Source organism: Panulirus ornatus, chromosome 23 (assembly GCF_036320965.1).
Source record: "Panulirus ornatus isolate Po-2019 chromosome 23, ASM3632096v1, whole genome shotgun sequence".
NCBI lineage: Eukaryota > Metazoa > Arthropoda > Malacostraca > Decapoda > Palinuridae > Panulirus > Panulirus ornatus.
In genome coordinates, this window is record NC_092246.1 from 16684029 (window position 1) to 16707508 (window position 23480).

Sequence of the window (23480 nt, forward strand, 5' to 3'; positions counted from 1 at the left end):
CAACTGACTCACTTCCCAAGCTCTCTCATCCCCAACAGACTTCATACTTGCCCCTCTTTCCAAAACTCTTGCATTTACCTCCCTAACAACCCCATCCATAAACAAATTAAACAACCATGGAGACATCACACACCCCTGCCGCAAACCTACATTCACTGAGAACCAATCACTTTCCTCTCTTCCTACACGTACACATGCCTTACATCCTCGATAAAAACTTTTCACTGCTTCTAACAACTTTCCTCCCACACCATATATTCTTAATACCTTCCACAGAGCATCTCTATCAACTCTATCATATGCCTTCTCCAGATCCATAAATGCTACATACAAATCCATTTGCTTTTCTAAGTATTTCTCACATACATTCTTCAAAGCAAACACCTGATCGACACATCCTCTACCACTTCTGAAACCACACTGCTCTTCCCCAATCTGATGCTCTGTACATGCCTTCACCCTCTCAATCAATACCCTCCCATATAATTTACCAGGAATACTCAACAAACTTATACCTCTGTAATTTGAGCACTCACTCTTATCCCCTTTGCCTTTGTACAATGGCACTATGCACGCATTCCGCCAATCCTCAGGCACCTCACCATGAGTCATACATACATTAAATAACCTTACCAACCAGTCAACAATACAGTCACCCCCTTTTTTAATAAATTCCACTGCAATACCATCCAAACCTGCTGCCTTGCCGGCTTTCATCTTCCGCAAAGCTTTTACTACCTCTTCTCTGTTTACCAAATCATTTTCCCTAACACTCTCACTTTGCACACCACCTCGACCAAAACACCCTATATCTGCCACTCTATCATCAAACACATTCAACAAACCTTCAAAATACTCACTCCATCTCCTTCTCACATCACCACTACTTGTTATCACCTCCCCATTTGCGCCCTTCACTGAAGTTCCCATTTGCTCCCTTGTCTTACGCACTTTATTTACCTCCTTCCAGAACATCTTATTCTTCCTAAAATTTAATGATACTCTCTCACCCCAACTCTCATTTGCCCTTTTTTTCACCTCTTGCACCTTTCTCTTGACCTCCTGTCTCTTTCTTTTATACATCTCCACTCAATTGTATTTTTTCCCTGCAAAAATCGTCCAAATGTCTCTCTCTTCTCTTTCACTAATACTCTTACTTCTTCATCCCACCACTCACTACCCTTTCTAATCAACCCACCTCCCACTCTTCTCATGCCACAAGCATCTTTTGCGCAATCCATCACTGATTCCCTAAATACATCCCATTCCTCCCCCACTCCCCTTACTTCCATTGTTCTCACCTTTTCCCATTCTGTACTCAGTCTCTCCTGGTACTTCCTCACACAGGTCTCCTTCTCAAGCTCACTTACTCTCACCACCCTCTTCACCCCAACATTCACTCTTCTTTTCTGAAAACCCATACAAATCTTCACCTTAGCCTCCACAAGATAATGATCAGACATCCCTCCAGTTGCACCTCTCAGCACATTAACATCCAAAAGTCTCTCTTTCGCGCGCCTGTCAATTAACACGTAATCCAATAACGCTCTCTGGCCATCTCTCCTACTTACATACATATACTTATGTATATCTCGCTTTTTAAACCAGGTATTCCCAATCACCAATCCTTTTTCAGCACATAAATCTACAAGCTCTTCACCATTTCCATTTACAACACTGAACACCCCATGTATACCAATTATTCCCTCAGCTGCCACATTAATCACCTTTGCATTCAAATCACCCATCACGTATGTATATACATGTGTATGGGGGTGGGTTGGGCCATTTCTTTCGTCTGTTTCCTTGCGCTACCTCGCAAACGCGGGAGATAGCGGCAAAAAATAAAGTATATATATATATATATATATATATATATATATATATATATATATATATATATATATATATATATATTATCCCTGAGGATAGGGGAGAAAGAATACTTCCCACGTATTCCCTGTGAGTCGTAGAAGGCGACTAAATGGGGAGGGAGCGGGGGGGCTAGAAATCCTCCACTCTTTTTTTTTTTTAATTTTTCAAAAGAAGGAACAGAGAAGAGGGCCAGGTGAGGATATTCCCTCAAAGGCCCAGTCCTCTGTTCTTAACGCTACCTCGCTAATGCGGAAAATGGCGAATAGTTTGAAAGAAAAGAAAGATATATATATATTTATATATTTATTATATTTTGCTTTGTCGCTGTCTCCCGTGTTTGCGAGGTAGCGCAAGGAAACAGACGAAAGAAAAGGCACAACCCACCCCCATACACAATGTACACACACACAAGCCCACACACTCAAATATACATACCTATACATCTCAATGTACACATATATATACACACACAGACACATACATATATACCCATGCACACAATTCACACTGCCTGCCCCTATTCATTCCCATCGCCACCTCACCACACATGGAATACCATCCCCCTCCCCCCTCATGTGTGCGAGGTAGCACTAGGAAAAGAACAAAGGCCCCATTCGTTCACACTCAGTCTCCAGCTGTCATGCAATAATGCCCGAAACCACAGCTCCCTTTCCACATCCAGGCCCCACACAACTTTCCATGGTTTACCCCAGACGCTTCACATGCTTACTCACCTTTGCATTCAAATCACCCATCACTATAAATCAGTCTCGTGCATCAAAACCACTAACACACTCATTCAGCTGCTCCCAAAACACTTGCCTCTCTTGATCTTTCTTCTCATGCCCAGGTGCATATGCACCAATAATCACCCACCTCTCTCCATCAACTTTCAGTTTTACCCATATTAATCGAGAATTTACTTTCTTACACTCTATCACATACTCCCACAACTCCTGTTTCAGGAGTTCTGCTACTCCTTCCCTAGCTCTTGTCCTCTCACTAACCCCTGACTTTACTCCCCAGACATATATATATATATAGGGGATAGGGGAGAAAGAATACTTCCCACGTATTCCCTGCGTGTCGTAGAAGGCGACTAAAAGGGGAGGGAGCGGGGGGCTGGAAATCCTCCCCTCTCGTTTTTTTTTTTTAATTTTCCAAAAGAGGGAACAGAGAATTGCGCCAGGTGAGGGTATTCCCTCAAAGGCCCAGTCCTCTGTTCTTAACGCTACCTCGCTAATGCGGGAAATGGCGAATAGTTTGAAAGAAAAAGAATATATATATATATATATCCCTGGGGATAGGGGAGCAAGAATACTTCCCACGTATTCCCTGCGTGTCGTAGAAGGCGACTAAAAGGGGAGGGAGCGGGGGGCTGGAAATCCTCCCCTCTCATTTTTTTTTTTTAATTTTCCAAAAGAAGGAACAGAGAATTGGGCCAGGTGAGGGTAGTCCCTCAAAGGCCCAGTCATCTGTTCTTAACGCTACCTCGCTAATGCGGGAAATGGCGAATAGTTTGAAAAAAAAAGAAAGAATATATATATATATATATATATTTTTTTTTTTTTTTCTGTCTCCCGCGTTTGTGAGGTAGCGCAAGGAAACAGACGAAAGAAATGGCCCAACCCACCCCCATACACATGTATATACATACGTCCACACACGCAAATATACATACCTACACAGCTTTCCATGGTTTACCCCAGACGCTTCACATGCCCTGATTCAATCCACTGAGAGCACGTCAACCCCAGTATACCACATCGATCCAATTCACTCTATTCCTTGCCCGCCTTTCACCCTCCTGCATGTTCAGGCCCCAATCACTCAAAATCTTTTTCACTCCATCTTTCCACCTCCAATTTGGTCTCCCACTTCTCCTCGTTCCCTCCACCTCCGACACATATATCCTCTTGGTCAATCTTTCCTCACTCATTCTCTCCATGTGCCCGAACCATTTCAAAACACCCTCTTCTGCTCTCTATATTTTTTTTTTTTTTTTTTAAGCCGCTGTCTCCCGCGTTTGCGAGGTAGCGCAAGGAAACAGACGAAAGAAATGGCCCAACCCACCCCCATACACATGTATATACATACGTCCACACACGCAAATATACATACCTACACAGCTTTCTATGGTTTACCCCAGACGCTTCACATGCCCCGATTCAATCCACTGACAGCACGTCAACCCCGGTATACCACATCGCTCCAATTCACTCTATTCCTTGCCCTCCTTTCACCCTCCTGCATGTTCAGGCTCCGATCACACAAAATCTTTTTCACTCCATCTTTCCACTTCCAATTTGGTCTCCCACTTCTCCTCATTCCCTCCACCTCCGACACATATATCCTCTTGGTCAATCTTTCCTCTCTCATTCTCTCTATGTGCCCAAACCATTTCAAAACACCCACTTCAGCTCTCTCAACCACGCTCTTTTTATTTCCACACATCTCTCTTACCCTTACGTTACTTACTCGATCAAACCACCTCACACCACACATTGTCCTCAAACATCTCATTTCCAGCACATCCACCCTCCTGCGCACAACTCTATCCATAGCCCACGCCTCGCAACCATACAACATTGTTGGAACCACTATTCCTTCAAACATAGCCATTTTTGCTTTCCGAGATAATGTTCTCGACTTCCACACATTCTTCACATCTCCCAGGATTTTCGCCCCCTCCCCCACCCTATGATCCACTTCCGCTTCCATGGTTCCATCCGCTGCCAGATCCACTCCCAGATATCTAAAACACTTTACTTCCTCCAGTTTTTCTCCATTCAAACTTACCTCCCAATTGACTTGACCCTCAACCCTACTGTACCTAATAACCTTGCTCTTATTCACATTTACTCTTAACTTTCTTCTTTCACACACTTTACCAAAGTCAGTGTCCAGCTTCTGCATATATATGTTTTTCATACTTGATGGCCATTTCCTGCATTAGTGAGGTACCTCCAGGAACAGACAAAGAAAGGCCTCATCTGCTCACATCCATCATCTGGTTGTCATGTGTAATGCACTGAAACCACAGCTCCTCATCCACAACCAGGCTCTACAGACCTTTCCATGGTTTTATCCCAGATGCATCACTTGCCCTGTTTCTGTCCAGTGACAGTACATTGATACCAGTGTACCACATCGTTCCAATTCACATGATCCCTTGTATGCCTTTCTCCTTCTTGCATGTTCAGGCCCCAGTCACTCAAAATAGTTTTCACTTAATCCTTCCACCCTCAGTTTTGTCTCCCTGTTCTTATTCCCTCCACTTCTGTTGCATATATCCTCTTTGTCAGCCTTTCTTCTTTCATCCTCTCCATATATCCAATATGCACTGTATGTATGTGTACCCTAGCCTGAGCCAGGTACCCCTTTATCGACTAACCCCCAGTAGTGGATGGACATCTGGGTTAGGTGGCCTGTGAATGCACCGTGGTCAGGAGCACTAACCACAATGCCATGGAGATTCGGCACATTTCAGTGGAGTAGGCAAAATTTAGTTAAGTATAATGGCCTCCAAGACCTAGTTTTGCCCATGTCTCTTATCAAAAATTTTCACAACTTTCTTCGCTCCTTTGATGGTTCTGTAATTCCACCTCTTAACTCGGTGAACACACTTAGTATTGCTGTAACTGTGACTCTTATTGGAAATGCCACATTACAGAAATAGGTAAGTCTGCATCGAAGAAACTTGGAGTTCTGTTTAGATGTTGCAATTTCCTCTTTTCCAAGCAATTACTCCGTTTTTACATCACTACCACCACTAGCTACACCACTCAATATTGGCAAGCTGCTGTGTCACATGATTACTGCGTGGCTGTTGGCAACTCAAGGGTTGGCAATCGTGATAACTTTGTTTCCCTACACCTCGAAGCATTGGAGCTCTCCACCATCTCATGTCTTTCCCAATTACTATGATGTGCCACATTTTATAAGTCAGATACTCCACTTCTTCCAGATTTTGTATAAATAGTTTCCCTTTTTGCTTCTTTTTCCCTTTAATTAATGTGTCTATATTTCAATTAAGGCCTGGCCTTGATGTAAACTGTTATCCGTGACTGGAGCCTCTAACATAAAAAGAAAATATGTATATTGGCATAATTATGACAGAATATTTGTCGTTATATACACCTTTGGAAAGCAGTGAAATTGGGAAGAACTTGTTAATGGAAGCCAGCTGTAGTGGTATGTTGTTTTCAATGAATCTCGAATTTCTTTGTATTTTCACTTTTGTGAAATGTATCAGATGTAGGTAGTATCTAGGGTAGCTCTCCTGTTTATCATGAAAATAGTGCTGTCAGAGAAGTAAATTTTTTTTATTGCTTATGGTTCTGTTCTTTGGCCTTGTTCACAATACAGGTTACTGATTAGTATAGCAGACCATGAGAGATTGCAGATTTTCCTTCAAAGGTTACCATTAAATATTTTTGAATAATTTCCCCATTCTTTAATGAACCCTTTTCCTTGTTGCTGTCTGCTGAGGTAGTCCTTTCTTTTTCATCTTTCCATCATATTAAAAGTAAACAGGAAGAACCACAGACAGACCACCTGTAGAATTTTCCAGATGTTTTGAGCATTGCTTTTGGAATTGTGATTCTCCTATGTTGAGCTGGGTAGCAGTTGAAATAGGTAAAGAGGATGCTCTGCGTGCTGCCTTTTTGTTGTTGTTGTTGGGAGGAACTCAATTGTGCACCACTGTTTGGAATGCAGATTGTTTAGTCGCCTCACACATCTTGCTTGTGCCTTAGATCTTAACAAAGAATATTGTTTTGTAAAAGATTCAACACTAGGATAGTAAACCATGTAATAACTACTAAAGTCAGTGATAAATTGTATAAGGATCATAATTTTATGTTAGTGGGTCCTTAACATATTACTTACAGTTTTCATTCTCTTTTCAGAGAACATGTTCATTATGGTTATTTATTTGAATATTTTCAGATTGATAGCTATCAGTATTGGGATTCCTTTTGTTTTTCCTTTTTGTAATAGTATAGTCATAGAATTTTGTAGATGATTGTTTTTCTGGTGCAGTGCTGTACATAGGTTTATATTGACTGTAAACCCAGCCACTGATTAGTCGTGCAGATCAAAGTTAATTGATATTTCCTTTTTTTCTGCCATTTCTCTGCTATATTCCAGTCTTTCTGTGCCTTTTACTTTGTATGATCTATGGTTATTAATGATACACAGGATGTGATGATATCATGGCTAGAAATTGGCTCTCTGTGGGTATCAGGCCAGGTGACCTTCTATCCAGTTCAGGTTCTTGGTTCTTGTTCAGATACTTCATACAAGTGTCGAATATTTTTATATATTTTTTTATAAGATACTGTGTTATTAACAGAGAATTGATCCTGAAAAGTTTGTGTAGAATTTGTGAATGAATATTTATGAAAAATGAGTGCTGGAGGACTAGCAGAATTCCAACTTTGAGCTTTTTAAAGGCATAGGGGACAAAAAGTAAATGTTCATTTTGCAAAAGTCTCAATCTGTTGAGTATACATGGTAAGTTGTATTGGAGACTAGTGATTATTAGGATAATGGCATGAACTGATCATAAGATTGGGGAGGAGCAAAATGGCTTTAGGAGTGACAGAGGATGTATGGACCAGGTGTTTGCTTGAATAGTTTTTGTGAGAAATATCTAGTAAAAGATAGGGATTTATATATGGCACTTATGGATATAGAGAAGGCATATCATAGATAGTGGAGAGGTCTTTTGGGAGGTGCTGCAACTATGTGGTGTGAGAGAAAGGTGCCCAGAAGCAGTGAAGAGATTTACAAAGAGAGTAAGGTGTGTATGTGTGGGTAGGAATGGAAGAGAGTGAGTGGTTACTGGTGAAGGTGGGACTGCATCAGTGGTTTATGATGTGACCATAGCTATTTGATCTATTTATGGCTGGATTGATAAGGGAGATAAATGTGATGGTCTTGGCAAAAGGAGTGGTTCTGCAGTATGCAGGGGTTGTGGACTAGGTATGTAAGTCAGTTTCCCGTTGCAGGTGATATGGCCCGGGAGACAGATTTGAATGTGAAATTGCAGAAGTTGGTATTTGAGTTTTAGGAAAGTATGTGAAAGGAAATGAGAATTTTCGTTAGTAAAAGTAAGGGATTGAGGTACGCCATAAGGGAGAGACAGGATGGGATGAGGATGTTTGATTAGAGAGAACCTGGAGAAAGTGGAGTGTTTTCAAAGCCTGGTAGTTGATATGGTAATGGATGGAACCATGGGAGCTAAAGTGATTCATAAGGTTGGTAAAGGGGCAACAGTCCATGGATGCTTTTAGGAGGATATGGAAAGAGATGATGTCAAAGGTAGGTATGTTTAATGGTATAGTAGTCCCAACTACCTTGCCTGGGTGCAAGACGTGGGCCCTTGAATAATAGAGAACAGAAGAGGGTGGTTATGATGACTATCTGTTATTGGAAGTTACAGGGTGAGAGATTTTCATTCATAATGGCAGGGCAATACCTGAGAACAATTTATATTGGAGGAGGGTTGATCATAGAAGGGATGATAGTGAAAGAGAGAGGTGTATAAGGAAGCTAAGTATGATTGAGAGAGATGAACTATATGTACTGAGGTGGTTCAGATGTGTGGAGGAAATGAGTGAAGGAAGACTGACAAAGAGGATATATGTGTTAGAAGTGGAGAGAGCAAGGAGAAAGTGAGACCATCATGGAAGGATAGATGAAGGAGGCTTTGATTTATTGGAACCAAACAAGGAGGAGGATGAGAGGCTTGCATGGAATAGAAGGAACTGGAGAGATGTAGTATACAGGGGCAACATGTTGTTAGTGGTCTTAACCAGGGCACATAAAAGTGGTGATTGAAAAGCATGGAAGAGTCCATGGGAATTGGCTGTGGATAGGGGGCTCTAGTTTCTGTGCATTGATTATTTATGACAGCTAGAGAGTGCATGGGTACAAATGACGCAATTGTTTGTCTATTTCTAGCTTTACCTTGTCACACAGGAAATAGCAAACTTGTAAAGAAAGCAAATTCTTTATGAAATCATGTTAAAAAAAATTAATTACTTTTTTAGTGAGCATAGGTAAAAAGAATTTAACTTACCAACCAACATGTGACATCTATTAAAGCTGCAGATGTGCAGTAAAGCCAACGTTAGAAACTACTCAAAATATTTCACATCTAAAGCTTGAATCAAAACCCTAAGAGGTTAGAATTTAGTCATACATGAAATTCAAGTGAAATCCCTGAGAGAGTAAAGTTACCTTTTAGTTTCAGGCAATTGAAACATCATTGGGATGACATTTTTTTTTTTGCATGTTCCACTTCATTACTGAGAAAGATCTTGATTAAGCTCTGTTTGTTGAATATAAAAGATTAATGATTCATTCGACAAAAATGTACTCAGATTACTACTTTCAGCTACATGCCTTGTTGAATTTTAAACATATTACTTGTAATTCTTGAATTAGATAAAAAAATTTGTTTTAAAATCTTTGGACAAATGTATGTGACAAAGGAAAGTGAAATTTAGCATCAGCTTTCTGAATGGGCTAGTAGTCTCAGCAGTTTGGCTCTGGACCGTGTTTCTCAATATACAAGCAGAAAACAGTAACTTTCCTCGATTTGATAACAAATACAAGTTGGAGATTTATGATGCTCATAAGTATTTGCTCGGGTAATGTTCATTTTTAAACATTGCTGTTATTTCTCATTCATCCATTGACATAAAAGAATTGATGTATGTATTCTGCTACTTTTTTAGTGTTTCATTCATAAGTCACCTGTCTGTACATTCTTTCTGCTTGTTTGTGGGAATTCTAGTGTGCAACTTGATCATTGTTTCAAGAAATGAAAATGATTATTAATTATACTAATGAAGCTAGTGTCATATTTTATTGTATTTTATGTAATTCAGCAAATTTAGTGAACCTAGTTTTGAAACTAAGACAGGGCTACTTCTCCAACAGGCTCTGGACCCCTAAGTACAGCTCAGAGTTACCCGACTTTGACATCAGGCACAACTTCAACTACCTCCACAACGACCACTGGTGCTGCAGCGTCCTCCACCACCAACCAGCCCTCTACAAACCTCTCCTCCTTCCCTCATGGCCTTACAATGAGTCTGACATCAACATCCAGTGACTCAGAACAAGTCAGCTTGGAGGTAGGACCAGTTAAATTTTCCTGATGCAAATTTATGTTTGGGCATTTCTGACCCCCCCCCCAAGAACATTATTGACACATGGTCTTGAGCATCTCAGCTGTTCTATATGAAGTTATCAATGCATTAATTTCAGTTAACAACAACAACAAAAATCCAATGGAGAAGTGTATTTTAGAATGACTTGAAGACTTTAATTCATCACTGTATTTAGGGTAGATGTAGAAAATCATTTTTGTAACACTTCAAAGTAAAGGAAGTAAAAGGAAAGCCTGCCTTCAGAAAAGATGGCTGTTTGTGGGTGAAGAGATCCAGAGCTCAGTAGTGTAGTTGAAGAAACAGACATCTCAGCAATTTACTCACAGGTTTCCATGGACCACATAGTAATGATATGACACTGGCTAATTTTAGGTACACACAAGCAGCCAGCACTAGGGAGCAGAAACTAGATATTTTCTACAATAGGTACCTACCATGCTGAGGGAGAGATAGAGAACTAATAGCACTACATGGGGAAAATGTTTAAACTTTTAAGGACAGAGTAGGAGAGATGATAGTTTTGTATACATTAGACTTGACTTGTAGCTAGTATGTGAAAGTATTGCAGTCCTCAGTATGGTTGAAGGATGACTGGCCAGGGGGGGAGAAATTATTGCACAGCATTCCCTCGATAGACACTCAGGCTTGGCAAGTGACATTGAAATAGAGGTGCAAAGATCATGTGCAAATTTATATCTAAAGCAGTTTTCCTGGTTGCATAAATATTTGTTTAGAGGAGCTAAGGAGTTAGAATGCTTAACTTTGTAAATTAAATAAGTACAAACACTAGGTTTACTTAGCATTCATCTGTTTATGCATCTGGATTTAATGTTAATCAATAATTGATGTGTCAGTCCATGCTTTTCCCAGACCTGTTGAGTGTGGGATATCAGAGACGAGTTTGAGGTATCAAAGTTTTACAACCCTGCTGAAATGAGAAAGAAGAGTCCAGCATGTAGTAGTTGTGCTATTGACATGAAAAATCATTGGAAAATCATTGCAATATGATTAGTGGATGAATCCATTTGATTAAGAGATTGATTTGCCATATGATGATAATCTTTTATTTATTCAAATAACATGCAGAGTAAATGTGAATAAGAGCAAGGTTATTAGGTACAGTAGGGTTGAGGGTCAAGTCAATTGGGAGGTGAGTTTGAATGGAGAAAAACTGGAGGAAGTGAAGTGTTTTAGATATCTGGGAGTGGATCTGGCAGCGGATGGAACCATGGAAGCGGAAGTGGATCATAGGGTGGGGGAGGGGGCGAAAATTCTGGGAGCCTTGAAGAATGTGTGGAAGTCGAGAACATTATCTCGGAAAGCAAAAATGGGTATGTTTGAAGGAATAGTGGTTCCAACAATGTTGTATGGTTGCGAGGCGTGGGCTATGGATAGAGTTGTGCGCAGGAGGATGGATGTGCTGGAAATGAGATGTTTGAGGACAATGTGTGGTGTGAGGTGGTTTGATCGAGTAAGTAACGTAAGGGTAAGAGAGATGTGTGGAAATAAAAAGAGCGTGGTTGAGAGAGCAGAAGAGGGTGTTTTGAAATGGTTTGGGCACATGGAGAGAATGAGTGAGGAAAGATTGACCAAGAGAATATATGTGTCGGAGGTGGAGGGAACGAGGAGAAGAGGGAGACCAAATTGGAGGTGGAAAGATGGAGTGAAAAAGATTTTGTGGGATCGGGGCCTGAACATGCAGGAGGGTGAAAGGAGGGCAAGGAATAGAGTGAATTGGAGCGATGTGGTATACCGGGGTTGACGTGCTGTCAGTGGATTGAATCAAGGCATGTGAAGCGTCTGGGGTAAACCATGGAAAGCTGTGTAGGTATGTATATTTGCGTGTGTGGACGTATGTATATACATGTGTATGGGGGTGGGTTGGGCCATTTCTTTCGTCTGTTTCCTTGCGCTACCTCGCAAACGCGGGAGACAGCGACAAAGCAAAAAAAAAAAGAAAAAAAAAACATGCAGAACAGTATGTGTAAGAAAAAAAGACAAAGAATTTCTCAGGAATGTATCCCCTTATTGTAACAATGTGTAATGTATAGTTGACTTCATTTACTTTCAGATAAATTAGTGCTTTTCAGGAATTCCTCTATATACTCTTAACAAGGAGCTCCTGTATACATCACAACATAGTCATCTCCTAATTCTTCATCAGTTTCTCTGTTTCTTCAGCTAGTCCAAGAACAACCAGATTTCTCTCCTTCATAAATTATAGCAATTCATCATCTTTGTTTATTTAAGTAATTATGGTATTGTTCCAGTTCAAAAACTTTCTGCACCCTAGTTTTCCTCAGAGGTGTTCATCCAGTTCCTAGGGTGCTTTGGCATCTCATGCTGGGAATTACAGCTGTAGCTTAGCTAGCATGGTGCGTCAGCACTGATTTGGTTTGTGGCTGCCAAAGCTTGGTCTCAGAAACTATCTATCTAATAATCTATCAGTATCTCTGACACCTGTTCTAAATGTGTGAGTTTAGTGTTGTTAAGTTTTATGTGTGACAAGGAGAGATTGTATGTTTGTGGATAGAATGCCAGCATTTCACATGTGGTCAAAGCAAAAAGTAGAGACTCATTGGTTGTGAGTGAAATGTATAGAATGAAATATTTTGAAAGCCTTTCACTCTTCCAAAAAGTGTGAGTATATTGAGTAACTGGCACATATGGGAAGGATATTGAAATATCTTTTTGAAATGTGTTAGCTCTTTACCCATCATCTGTCACCAAAGCCTGCTACTACTCCAGGATTACTAGAGAAAATTGGGTACAGTAATGCAATTTCTTCCACAAGCACATGCTTTGTAGAGATATCTTTCATGCGGGCCTCCCTCCTTTTTACATCTTTTTGAAGCCCCTATGTGAGTCACTTACCTCACATTTCTCTTATTGATATTCTTAATTTTTCTCTTCACTCCGACTGATATATATATATATATATATATATATATATATATATATATATATATATATATATATATATATCAATTATATATCAATAAGTCAATTGGGAGGTGAGTTTGAATGGAGAAAAACTGGAGGAAGTGAAGTGTTTTAGATATCCGGGAGTGGATCTGGCAGCGGATGGAACCATGGAAGCGGAAGTGGATCATAGGGTGGGGGAGGGGGCAAAAATTCTGGGGGCCTTGAAGAATGTGTGGAAGTCGAGAACATCATCTCGGAAAGCAAAAATGGGTATGTTTGAAGGAATAGTGGTTCCAACAATGTTGTATGGTTGCGAGGCGTGGGCTATGGATAGAGTTGTGTGCAGGAGGATGGATGTGCTGGAAATGAGATGTTTGAGGACAATGTGTGGTGTGAGGTGGTTTGATCGAGTGAGTAACGTAAGGGTAAGAGAGATGTGTGGAAATAAAAAGAGCGTGGTTGAGAGAGCAGAAGAGGGTGTTTTGAAGTGGTTTGGGCACATGGAGAGAATGAGTGAGGAAAGATTGACCAAGAGGATATATGTGTCGGAGGTGGAGGGAACGAGGAGAAGAGGGAGACCAAATTGGAGGTGGAAAGATGGAGTGAAAAAGATTTTGTGTGATCGGGGCCTGAACATGCAGGAGGGTGAAAGGAGGGCAAGGAATAGAATGAATTGGAGCGATGTGGTATACCGGGGTTGACGTGCTGTCAGTGGATTGAATCAAGGCATGTGAAGCGTCTGGGGTAAACCATGGAAAGCTGTGTAGGTATGTATATTTGCGTGTGTGGACGTATGTATATACATGTGTATGGGGGGGGTTGAGCCATTTCTTTCGTCTGTTTCCTTGCGCTACCTCGCAAATGCGGGAGACAGCAACAAAGTATAATAAATAAAAATAAATATATATATATATATATATATATATATATATATATATATATATATATATATATATATATATGGATGGGGTTGTTAGGGAGGTGAATGCAACAGTTTTGGAAAGAAGGGCAAGTATGCAGTCTGTTGTGGATGAGAGAGCTTGGGAATTTAGATATCTGGGAGTGGATCTGGCAGCGGATGGAACCATGGAAATGGAAGTGAATCATAGGGTGGGGGAGGGGGCGAAAATTCTGGGAGCCTTGAAGAATGTTTGGAAGTCGAGAACATTATCTCTGAAAACAAATATGGGTATGTTTGAAGGAATAGTGGTTCCAACAATGTTGTATGGTTGCGAGGCATGGGCTATGGATAAAGTTGTGCGCAGGAGGATGAATGTGCTGGAAATGAGATGTTTGAGGACAATATGTGGTGTGAGGTGGTTTGATCGAGTAAGTAATGTAAGGGTAAGAGAGATGTGTGGAAATAAAAAGAGCGTGGTTGAGAGAGCAGAAGAGGGTGTTTTGAAATGGTTTGGTCTCATGGAGAGAATGAGTGAGGAAAGATTGACCAAGAGAATATATGTGTCGGAGGTGGAGGGAACGAGGAGAAGTGGGAGACCAAATTGGAGGTGGAAAGATGGAGTGAAAAAGATTTTTGGTGATCGGGGCCTGAACATGCAGGAGGGTGAAAGGCGTGCAAGGAATAGAGTGAATTGGAACGATGTGGTATACCGGGGTCGATGTGCTGTCAATGGACTGAACCAGGGCATGTGAAGTGTCTGGGGTAAACCATGTAAAGTTGTGTAGAGCCTGGATGTGGAAAGGGAGCTGTAGTTTCGGTGCATTATTACATGGCAGCTAGAGACTGAGTGTGAACGAATGGGGCCTTTGTTGTCTTTTCATAGTGCTACCTCGCACACATGAGGGGGGAGGGGGTTGCTATTCCATGTGTGGCGAAGTGGCGATGGGAACAAATAAAGGCAGACAGTATGAATTATGTACATGTGTATATATGTATATGTCTGTGCGTGTATACATATGTGTACATTGAAATGTATAGGTATGTATATTTGCGTGTGTGGATGTGTATGTATATACATGTGTATGTGGGCGGGTTGGGCCATTCTTTCGTCTGTTTCCTTGCACTACCTTGCTAACGTGGGAGACAGCGACAAAACAGAATATGAAAAATATATATATATATATATATATATATATATCTTTCTTCTTTCAAACTATTCGCCATTTCCCGCATTAGCGAGGTAGCGTTAAGAACAGAGGACTGGGCCTTTGAGGGAATACCCTCACCTGGCCCAATTCTCTGTTCCTTCTTTTGGAAAATTGAAAAAAAAAAAAAAAAAAAAAAAAAAAAAAACCGAGAGGGGAGGATTTCCAGTCCCCCGCTCCCTCCCCTTTTAGTCGCCTTCTACGACACGCAGGGAATACGTGGGAAGTATTCTTAATCCCCTATCCCCGGATAATATATATATATATATATATATATATATATATATATCCCTGGGGATAGGGGAGAAAGAATACTTCCCACGTATTCCCTGCGTGTCGTAGAAGGCGACAAAAGGGGAGGGAGCGGGGGGCTGGAAATCCTCCCCTCTCAATTTTTTTTTAATTTTCCAAAAGAAGGAACAGAGAAGGGGCCAGGTGAGGATATTCCCTCAGTGGCCCAGTTCTCTGTTCTTAACGCTACCTCGCTAACGCGGGAAATGGCGAACAGTTTGAAAAAAAAATATATATATATATATATATATATATATATATATATATATATATATATATATATATATATATATATATATATATATATATATATGGGGAGTAAAGTCAGGGGTTAGTGAGAGGACAAGAGCAAGGGAAGGAGTAGCAATACTCCTGAAACAGGAGTTGTGGGAGTATGTGATAGAGTGTAAGAAAGTAAATTCTCGATTAATATGGGTAAAACTGAAAGTTGATGGAGAGAGGTGGGTGATTATTGGTGCATATGCACCTGGGCATGAGAAGAAAGATCAAGAGAGGCAAGTGTTTTGGGAGCAGCTGAATGAGTGTGTTAGTGGTTTTGATGCACGAGACCGGGTCATAGTGATGGGTGATTTGAATGCAAAGGTGAGTAATGTGGCAGTTGAGGGAATAATTGGTATACATGGGGTGTTCGGTGTTGCAAATGGAAATGGTGAAGAGCTTGTAGATTTATGTGCTGAAAAAGGACTGATCATTGGGAATACCTGGTTTAAAAAGCGAGATATACATAAGTATACTTATGTAAGTAGGAGAGATGGCCAGAGAGCGTTATTGGATTACGTGTTAATTGACAGGCGTGCGAAAGAGAGACTTTTGGATGTTAATGTGCTGAGAGGTGCAACTGGAGGATGTCTGATCATTATCTTGTGGAGGCTAAGGTGAAGATTTGTATGGGTTTTCAGAAAAGAAGAGTGAATGTTGGGGTGAAGAGGGTGGTGAGAGTAAGTGAGCTTGAGAAGGAGACCTGTGTGAGGAAGTACCAGGAGAGACTGTGTACAGAATGGAAAAAGGTGAGAACAATGGAAGTAAGGGGAGTGGGGGAGGAATGGGATGTATTTAGGGAATCAGTGATGGATTGCGCAAAAGATGCTTGTGGCATGAGAAGAGTGGGAGGTGGGTTGATTAGAAAGGGTAGTGAGTGGTGGGATGAAGAAGTAAGAGTATTAGTGAAAGAGAAGAGAGAGGCATTTGGACGATTTTTGCAGGGAAAAAATGCAATTGAGTGGGAGAAGTATAAAAGAAAGAGACAGGAGGTCAAGAGAAAGGTGCAAGAGGTGAAAAAAAGGGCAAATGAGAGTTGGGGTGAGAGAGTATCATTAAATTTTAGGGAGAATAAAAAGATGTTCTGGAAGGAGGTAAATAAGGTGCGTAAGACAAGGGAGCAAATGGGAACTTCAGGTGAAGGGCGTAAAGTGGGGAGGTGATAACAAGTAGTGGCGATGTGAGAAGGAGATGGAGTGAGTATTTTGAAGGTTTGTTGAATGTGTTTGATGATAGAGTGGCAGATATAGGGTGTTTTGGTCGAGGTGGTGTGCAAAGTGAGAGGGTTAGGGAAAATGATTTGGTAAACAGAGAAGAGGTAGTGAAAGCTTTGCGGAAGATGAAAGCCGGCAAGGCAGCAGGTTTGGATGGTATTGCAGTGGAATTTATTAAAAAAGGGGGTGACTGTATTGTTGACTGGTTGGTAAGGTTATTTAATGTATGTATGACTCATGGTGAGGTGCCTGAGGATTGGCGGAATGCGTGCATAGTGCCATTGTACAAAGGCAAAGGGGATAAGAGTGAGTGCTCAAATTACAGAGGTATAAGTTTGTTGAGTATTCCTGGTAAACTATATGGGAGGGTATTGATTGAGAGGGTGAAGGCATGTACAGAGCATCAGATTGGGGAAGAGCAGTGTGGTTTCAGAAGTGGTAGAGGATGTGTGGATCAGGTGTTTGCTTTGAAGAATGTATGTGAGAAATACTTAGAAAAGCAAATGGATTTGTATGTAGCATTTATGGATCTGGAGAAGGCATATGATAGAGTTGATAGAGATGCTCTGTGGAAGGTATTAAGAATATATGGTGTGGGAGGAAAGTTGTTAGAAGCAGTGAAAAGTTTTTATCGAGGATGTAAGGCATGTGTACGTGTAGGAAGAGAGGAAAGTGATTGGTTCTCAGTGAATGTAGGTTTGCGGCAGGGGTGTGTGATGTCTCCATGGTTGTTTAATTTGTTTATGGATGGGGTTGTTAGGGAGGTAAATGCAAGAGTTTTGGAAAGAGGGGCAAGTATGAAGTCTGTTGGGGATGAGAGAGCTTGGGAAGTGAGTCAGTTGTTGTTCGCTGATGATACAGCGCTGGTGGCTGATTCATGTGAGAAACTGCAGAAGCTGGTGACTGAGTTTGGAAAAGTGTGTGGAAGAAGAAAGTTAAGAGTAAATGTGAATAAGAGCAAGGTTATTAGGTACAGTAGGGTTGAGGGTCAAGTCAATTGGGAGGTGAGTTTGAATGGAGAAAAACTGGAGGAAGTGAAGTGTTTTAGATATCTGGGAGTGGATCTGGCAGCGGATGGAACCATGGAAGCGGAAGTGGATCATAGGGTGGGGGAGGGGGCGAAAATTCTGGGAGCCTTGAAGAATGTGTGGAAGTCGAGAACATTATCTCGGAAAGCAAAAATGGGTATGTTTGAAGGAATAGTGGTTCCAACAATGTTGTATGGTTGCGAGGCGTGGGCTATGGATAGAGTTGTGCGCAGGAGGATGGATGTGCTGGAAATGAGATGTTTGAGGACAATGTGTGGTGTGAGGTGGTTTGATCGAGTGAGTAACGTAAGGGTAAGAGAGATGTGTGGAAATAGAAAGAGCGTGGTTGAGAGAGCAGAAGAGGGTGTTTTGAAGTGGTTTGGGCACATGGAGAGGATGAGTGAGGAAAGATTGACCAAGAGGATATATGTGTCGGAGGTGGAGGGAACGAGGAGAAGAGGGAGACCAAATTGGAGGTGGAAAGATGGAGTGAAAAAGATTTTGTGTGATCGGGGCCTGAACATGCAGGAGGGTGAAAGGAGGGCAAGGAATAGAGTGAATTGGAGCGATGTGGTATACAGGGGTTGACGTGCTGTCAGTGGATTGAATCAAGGGCATGTGAAGCGTCTGGGGTAAACCATGGAAAGCTGTGTAGGTATGTATATTTGCGTGTGTGGACGTATGTATATACATGTGTAGGGGGGGGGGCATTTCTTTCGTCTGTTTCCTTGCGCTACCTCGCAAACGCGGGAGACAGCGACAAAGTATAATAAAAAAAAAAATATATATATATATATATATATATATATATATATATATATTTTTTATCCCTGGGGATAGGGGAGAAAGAATACTTCCCACGTATTCCCTGCGTGTCGTAGAAGGCGACTAAAAGGGGAGGGAGCAGGGGGCTGGAAATCCTCCCCTCTCATTTTTTTTTTTTTTTTAATTTTCCAAAAGAAGGAACAGAGAATTGGGCCAGGTGAGGGTATTCCCTCAAGGCCCAGTCCTCTGTTCTTAACGCTACCTCGCTAATGCGGGAAATGGCGAATAGTTTGAAAGAAAAAGAAATATATATATTTTATTTATTTTGCTTTGTCGCTGTCTCCCGCGTTTGCGAGGTAGCACAAGGAAGCAGACGAAAGAAATGGCCCAACCCACCCACATACACATGTATATACATACACGTCCCCACACGCAAATATACATACCCATACATCTCAATGTACACATATATATACACACACAGACATACATATATGCACATGCACACAATTCACACTGTCTGCCTTTATTCATTCCCATCGCCACCTCGCCACACATGGAATATCATCCCCCTCCCCCCTCATGTGTGCGAGGTAGTGCTAGGAAAAGACAACAAAGTCCCCATTTGTTTACACTCAGTCTCTAGCTGTCATGCAATAATGCCCGAAACCACAGCTCCCTTTCCACATCCAGGCCCCACACAACTTTCCATGGTTTACCCCAGACGCTTCACATGCCCTGATTCAATCCATTGACAGCACGTCAACCCCGGTATACCACATCGATCCAATTCACTCTATTCCTTGCCCACCTTTCACACTCCTGCATGTTCAGGCCCCGATCACTCAAAATCTTTTTCACTCCATCTTTCCACCTCCAATTTGGTCTCCCACTTCTCCTCATTCCCTCCACCTCCGACACATATATCCTCTTGGTCAATCTTTCCTCACTTATTCTCTCCATGTGCCCAAACCATTTCAAAACACCCTCTTCTGCTCTCTCAACCACACTCTTTTTATTTCCATACATCTCTCTTACCCTTACATTATTTTCTCGATCAAACCACCTCACACCACATATTGCCCTCAAACATCTCATTTCCAGCACATACACCCTCCTGCGCACAACTCTATCCATAGCCCACACCTCACAACCATACAACATCGTTGGAACCACTATTCCTTCAAATATAGCTATTTTTGCTTTCTGAGATAATGGTCTCGACTTCCACACATTCTTCAAGGCTCCCAGGATTTTTGCCCCCTCCCCCACCCTATGATTCACTTCCGCTTCCATGGTTCCATCCTCTGCCAGATCCACTCCCAGATATCTAAAACACTACTTCCTCCAGTTTTTCTCCATTCAAACTTACCTCCCAATTGACTTGACCCTCAACCCTACTGTACCTAATAACCTTGCTCTTATTCACAATTACTCTTAACATTTCTTCTTTCACACACTTACCAAACTCAGTACCAGCTTCTGCAGTTCTCACATGGGTTTAGCCACCAGCGCTGTTTCATCAGCGGAACAACAACTGACTCACTTCCCCAAACTCTTCATCCCACAACAGACTTTCATACTTGCCCCTCTTTCAAAAGTCTTGCATTCAGTCCCTAAAACCCCATCCTTTAAACAAAATTAAAAAACCATGGGGACATCAATCACCCCTTTCCGCAAACCTACATTCACTGAGAACCAATCACTTTCCCTTTTCCTACACGTTTCACATGTGTGTGTATATATTTATATATATTTAAAATATTTTTTTTTTTGCTTTGTCGCTGTCTCCCGCGTTTGCCCCGGGGAGGCAAGGAAACAGACGAAAGAAAATGGCCCAACCCACCCAGATACAAATGGGATATACATACGTCCAACCGCAAATATACTAACCCACACAGCTTTCCATGTTTTACCCCCAGAGCTTCACATGCCCTGATTCAATCCACTGACAGCACGTCAACCCCAGTATACCACATCGATCCAATTCTCTCTATTCCTTGCCCTACTTTCACCCTCCTGCATGTTCAGGCCCCTATCACACAAAATCTTTTTCACTCCATCTTTCCACCTCCAATTTGGTCTCCCACTTCTCCTCGTTCCCTCCACCTCCGACACATATATCCTCTTGGTCAATCTTTCCTCACTCATTCTCTCCATGTGCCCAAACCATTTCAAAACACCCTCTTCTGCTCTCTCAACCACGCTCTTTTTATTTCCACACATCTCTCTTACCCTTACGTTACTTACTCGATCAAACCACCTCACACCACACATTGTCCTCAAACATCTCATTTCCAGCACATCCATCCTCCTGCACACAACTCTATCCATAGCCCACGCCTCGCAACCATACAACATTGTTGGAACCACTATTCCTTCAAACATACCCATTTTTGCTTTCCGAGATAATGTTCTCGACTTCTACACATTCTTCAAGGCTCCCAGGTTTTCCCCCCCCTTCCCCATGATCCAACTTGCTTCCAGGGTTTCCCAAACCGCTGCCAGATACTCCAGATATCTAAAACACTTTACTTTCTCCAGTTTTTCTCCATTCAAATTACCCCCAATTGACTTGACCCCAAAACCCCTACGGTACCTAATAACCTTGCTCTTTTTCCCACTTTTTACTCTTAATTTTCTTCTTTCACCACTTCCCAAACTCTCACCAGCTTCTGCAGTTTCTCACATGATCAGCCACCAGCGCTCTATAATCAGCGAACAACAACTGACTCCTTCCCAAGCTCTCTCTCCCCCAAAAAGACTTCATACTTGCCCCTCTTTCCAAAAAAACTCTTGCATTTACCTCCCTAACAACCCCATCCATAAAAAAATTAAACAACCATGGAGACATCACACCCCCCTGCCGCAAACCTACATTCACTGAGAACTAATCACCCTTCCTCTCTTCCTACCGTACAATGCCTTCTTCCTGGGATAAAAAACTTTTCATCCCTTCTAACAACTTTCCCCCCCAACCATATTTCTTAATACCTTCCACAAGAGCTTTCTCTATCAACTCTATCATATGCCTTCTCAGATCCATAAATCTACATACAAATCCATTTGCTTTTCTAAGTATTCTCACATACATTCTTCAAAGCAAACAACTGATCCACCATCGTCTACCATTCCCAAAAACCCCACACTGCTCTTCCCAATCTGATGCTCTGTACATGCCTTCACCCTCTCAATCAATACCCCCCCATAAAATTTACCAGGAATATCAACAAACTTTTTCCTCTGTAATTTGAGCCACTCATTTACCCCCTTTGCCTTTGTACAATGGCACTTTTGCCGCATTCCGCAATCCTAAGGCCCCTCACCTTGAGTCATAAAATACATTAAAAAACCCTTAAACCAACCAGCCAAAAATTTACAGTCCCCCTGGGGATTACCCTGGGTTTGGGGAGAAAGAATTCTTCCCACGTATTCACTGCGGGGGGCTGGAAATCCTCCCCTCTCGTTTTTTTTAATTTTTCCCCAAAGAAGGAACAGAAAGGGGCCAGGTGAGGATATTCGCTCAAAGGCCCAGTCCTCTGTTCTTAAGCTACCTCGCTAACGCGGGAAATGGCGAATAGTATAAAGAAAGAAAGAATTATTTTTAAAATTTTACATTTCCTTTTCCCTAGCCAGGGTTGAACCATTATGTGCATTCATTTTTTTTCATTCATTTCAAGCTAAATGTTTGTTTTTAAATTGTTTCTTACTTTTTTTTGTATATATATGTTTGTGTGTGTTTTTGTGTTTTGATGTGCATATGTGTGTGTGTGTGTGTGTGTGTGTGTGTATATGTATATATATATGTATATTATCCCTGGGGATAGGGGTGAAAAAGTACTTCCCAAGTTTCCCCGCGTGTCGTAGAAATAGACTAGAGGGGACGGGAGCGGGGGGCCGGGAAATTTCCCCCCCTCCTTGTATTAACTTTCTAAAATGGGAAACAGAAGAAGGAGTCACGCGGGGAGTGATCATCCTCCTCGAAGGCTCAGAGTGGGGTGCCTAAATGTGTGTGGATGTAACCAAGATGTGAAAAAAGGAGAGATAGGTAGTATGTTTGAGGAAAGGAACCTGGATGTTTTGGCTCTGAGTGAAACGAAGCTCAAGGGTAAAGGGGAAGAGTGGTTTGGAAATGTCTGGGGAGTGAAGTCAGGGGTTAGTGAGAGGACAAGAGCAAGGGAAGGAGTAGCAATACTCCTGAAACAGGAGTTGTGGGAGTATGTGATAGAGTGTAAGAAAGTAAATTCTCGATTAATATGGGTAAAACTGAAAGTTGATGGAGAGAGGTGGGTGATTATTGGTGCATATGCACCTGGGCATGAGAAGAAAGATCAAGAGAGGCAAGTGTTTTGGGAGCAGCTGAATGAGTGTGTTAGTGGTTTTGATGCACGAGACCGGGTCATAGTGATGGGTGATTTGAATGCAAAGGTGAGTAATGTGGCAGTTGAGGGAATAATTGGTATACATGGGGTGTTCAGTGTTGTAAATGGAAATGGTGAAGAGCTTGTAGATTTATGTGCTGAAAAAGGACTGATGATTGGGAATACCTGGTTTAAAAAGCGAGATATACATAAGTATACTTATGTAAGTAGGAGAGATGGCCAGAGAGCGTTATTGGATTACGTGTTAATTGACAGGCGTGCGAAAGAGAGACTTTTGGATGTTAATGTGCTGAGAGGTGCAACTGGAGGGATGTCTGATCATTATCTTGTGGAGGCTAAGGTGAAGATTTGTATGGGTTTTCAGAAAAGAAGAGTGAATGTTGGGGTGAAGAGGGTGGTGAGAGTAAGTGAGCTTGAGAAGGAGACCTG

At 41.6% G+C, this 23480-nt stretch overlaps 1 protein-coding gene across 1 annotated transcript in view; it reads left to right on the top strand.

The window, feature by feature from the left end:
• The window catches only part of Ufd4 (ubiquitin fusion-degradation 4-like), a 497787-nt gene that overhangs the window by 400565 nt on the left and 73742 nt on the right, over nt 1–23480 (top strand). Inside the window, exon 27 of the mRNA XM_071676899.1 lies at nt 9829–10025. Coding sequence (XP_071533000.1) covers nt 9829–10025 — 197 coding nt within the window. The remainder of the gene's footprint in view (nt 1–9828; nt 10026–23480) is intronic.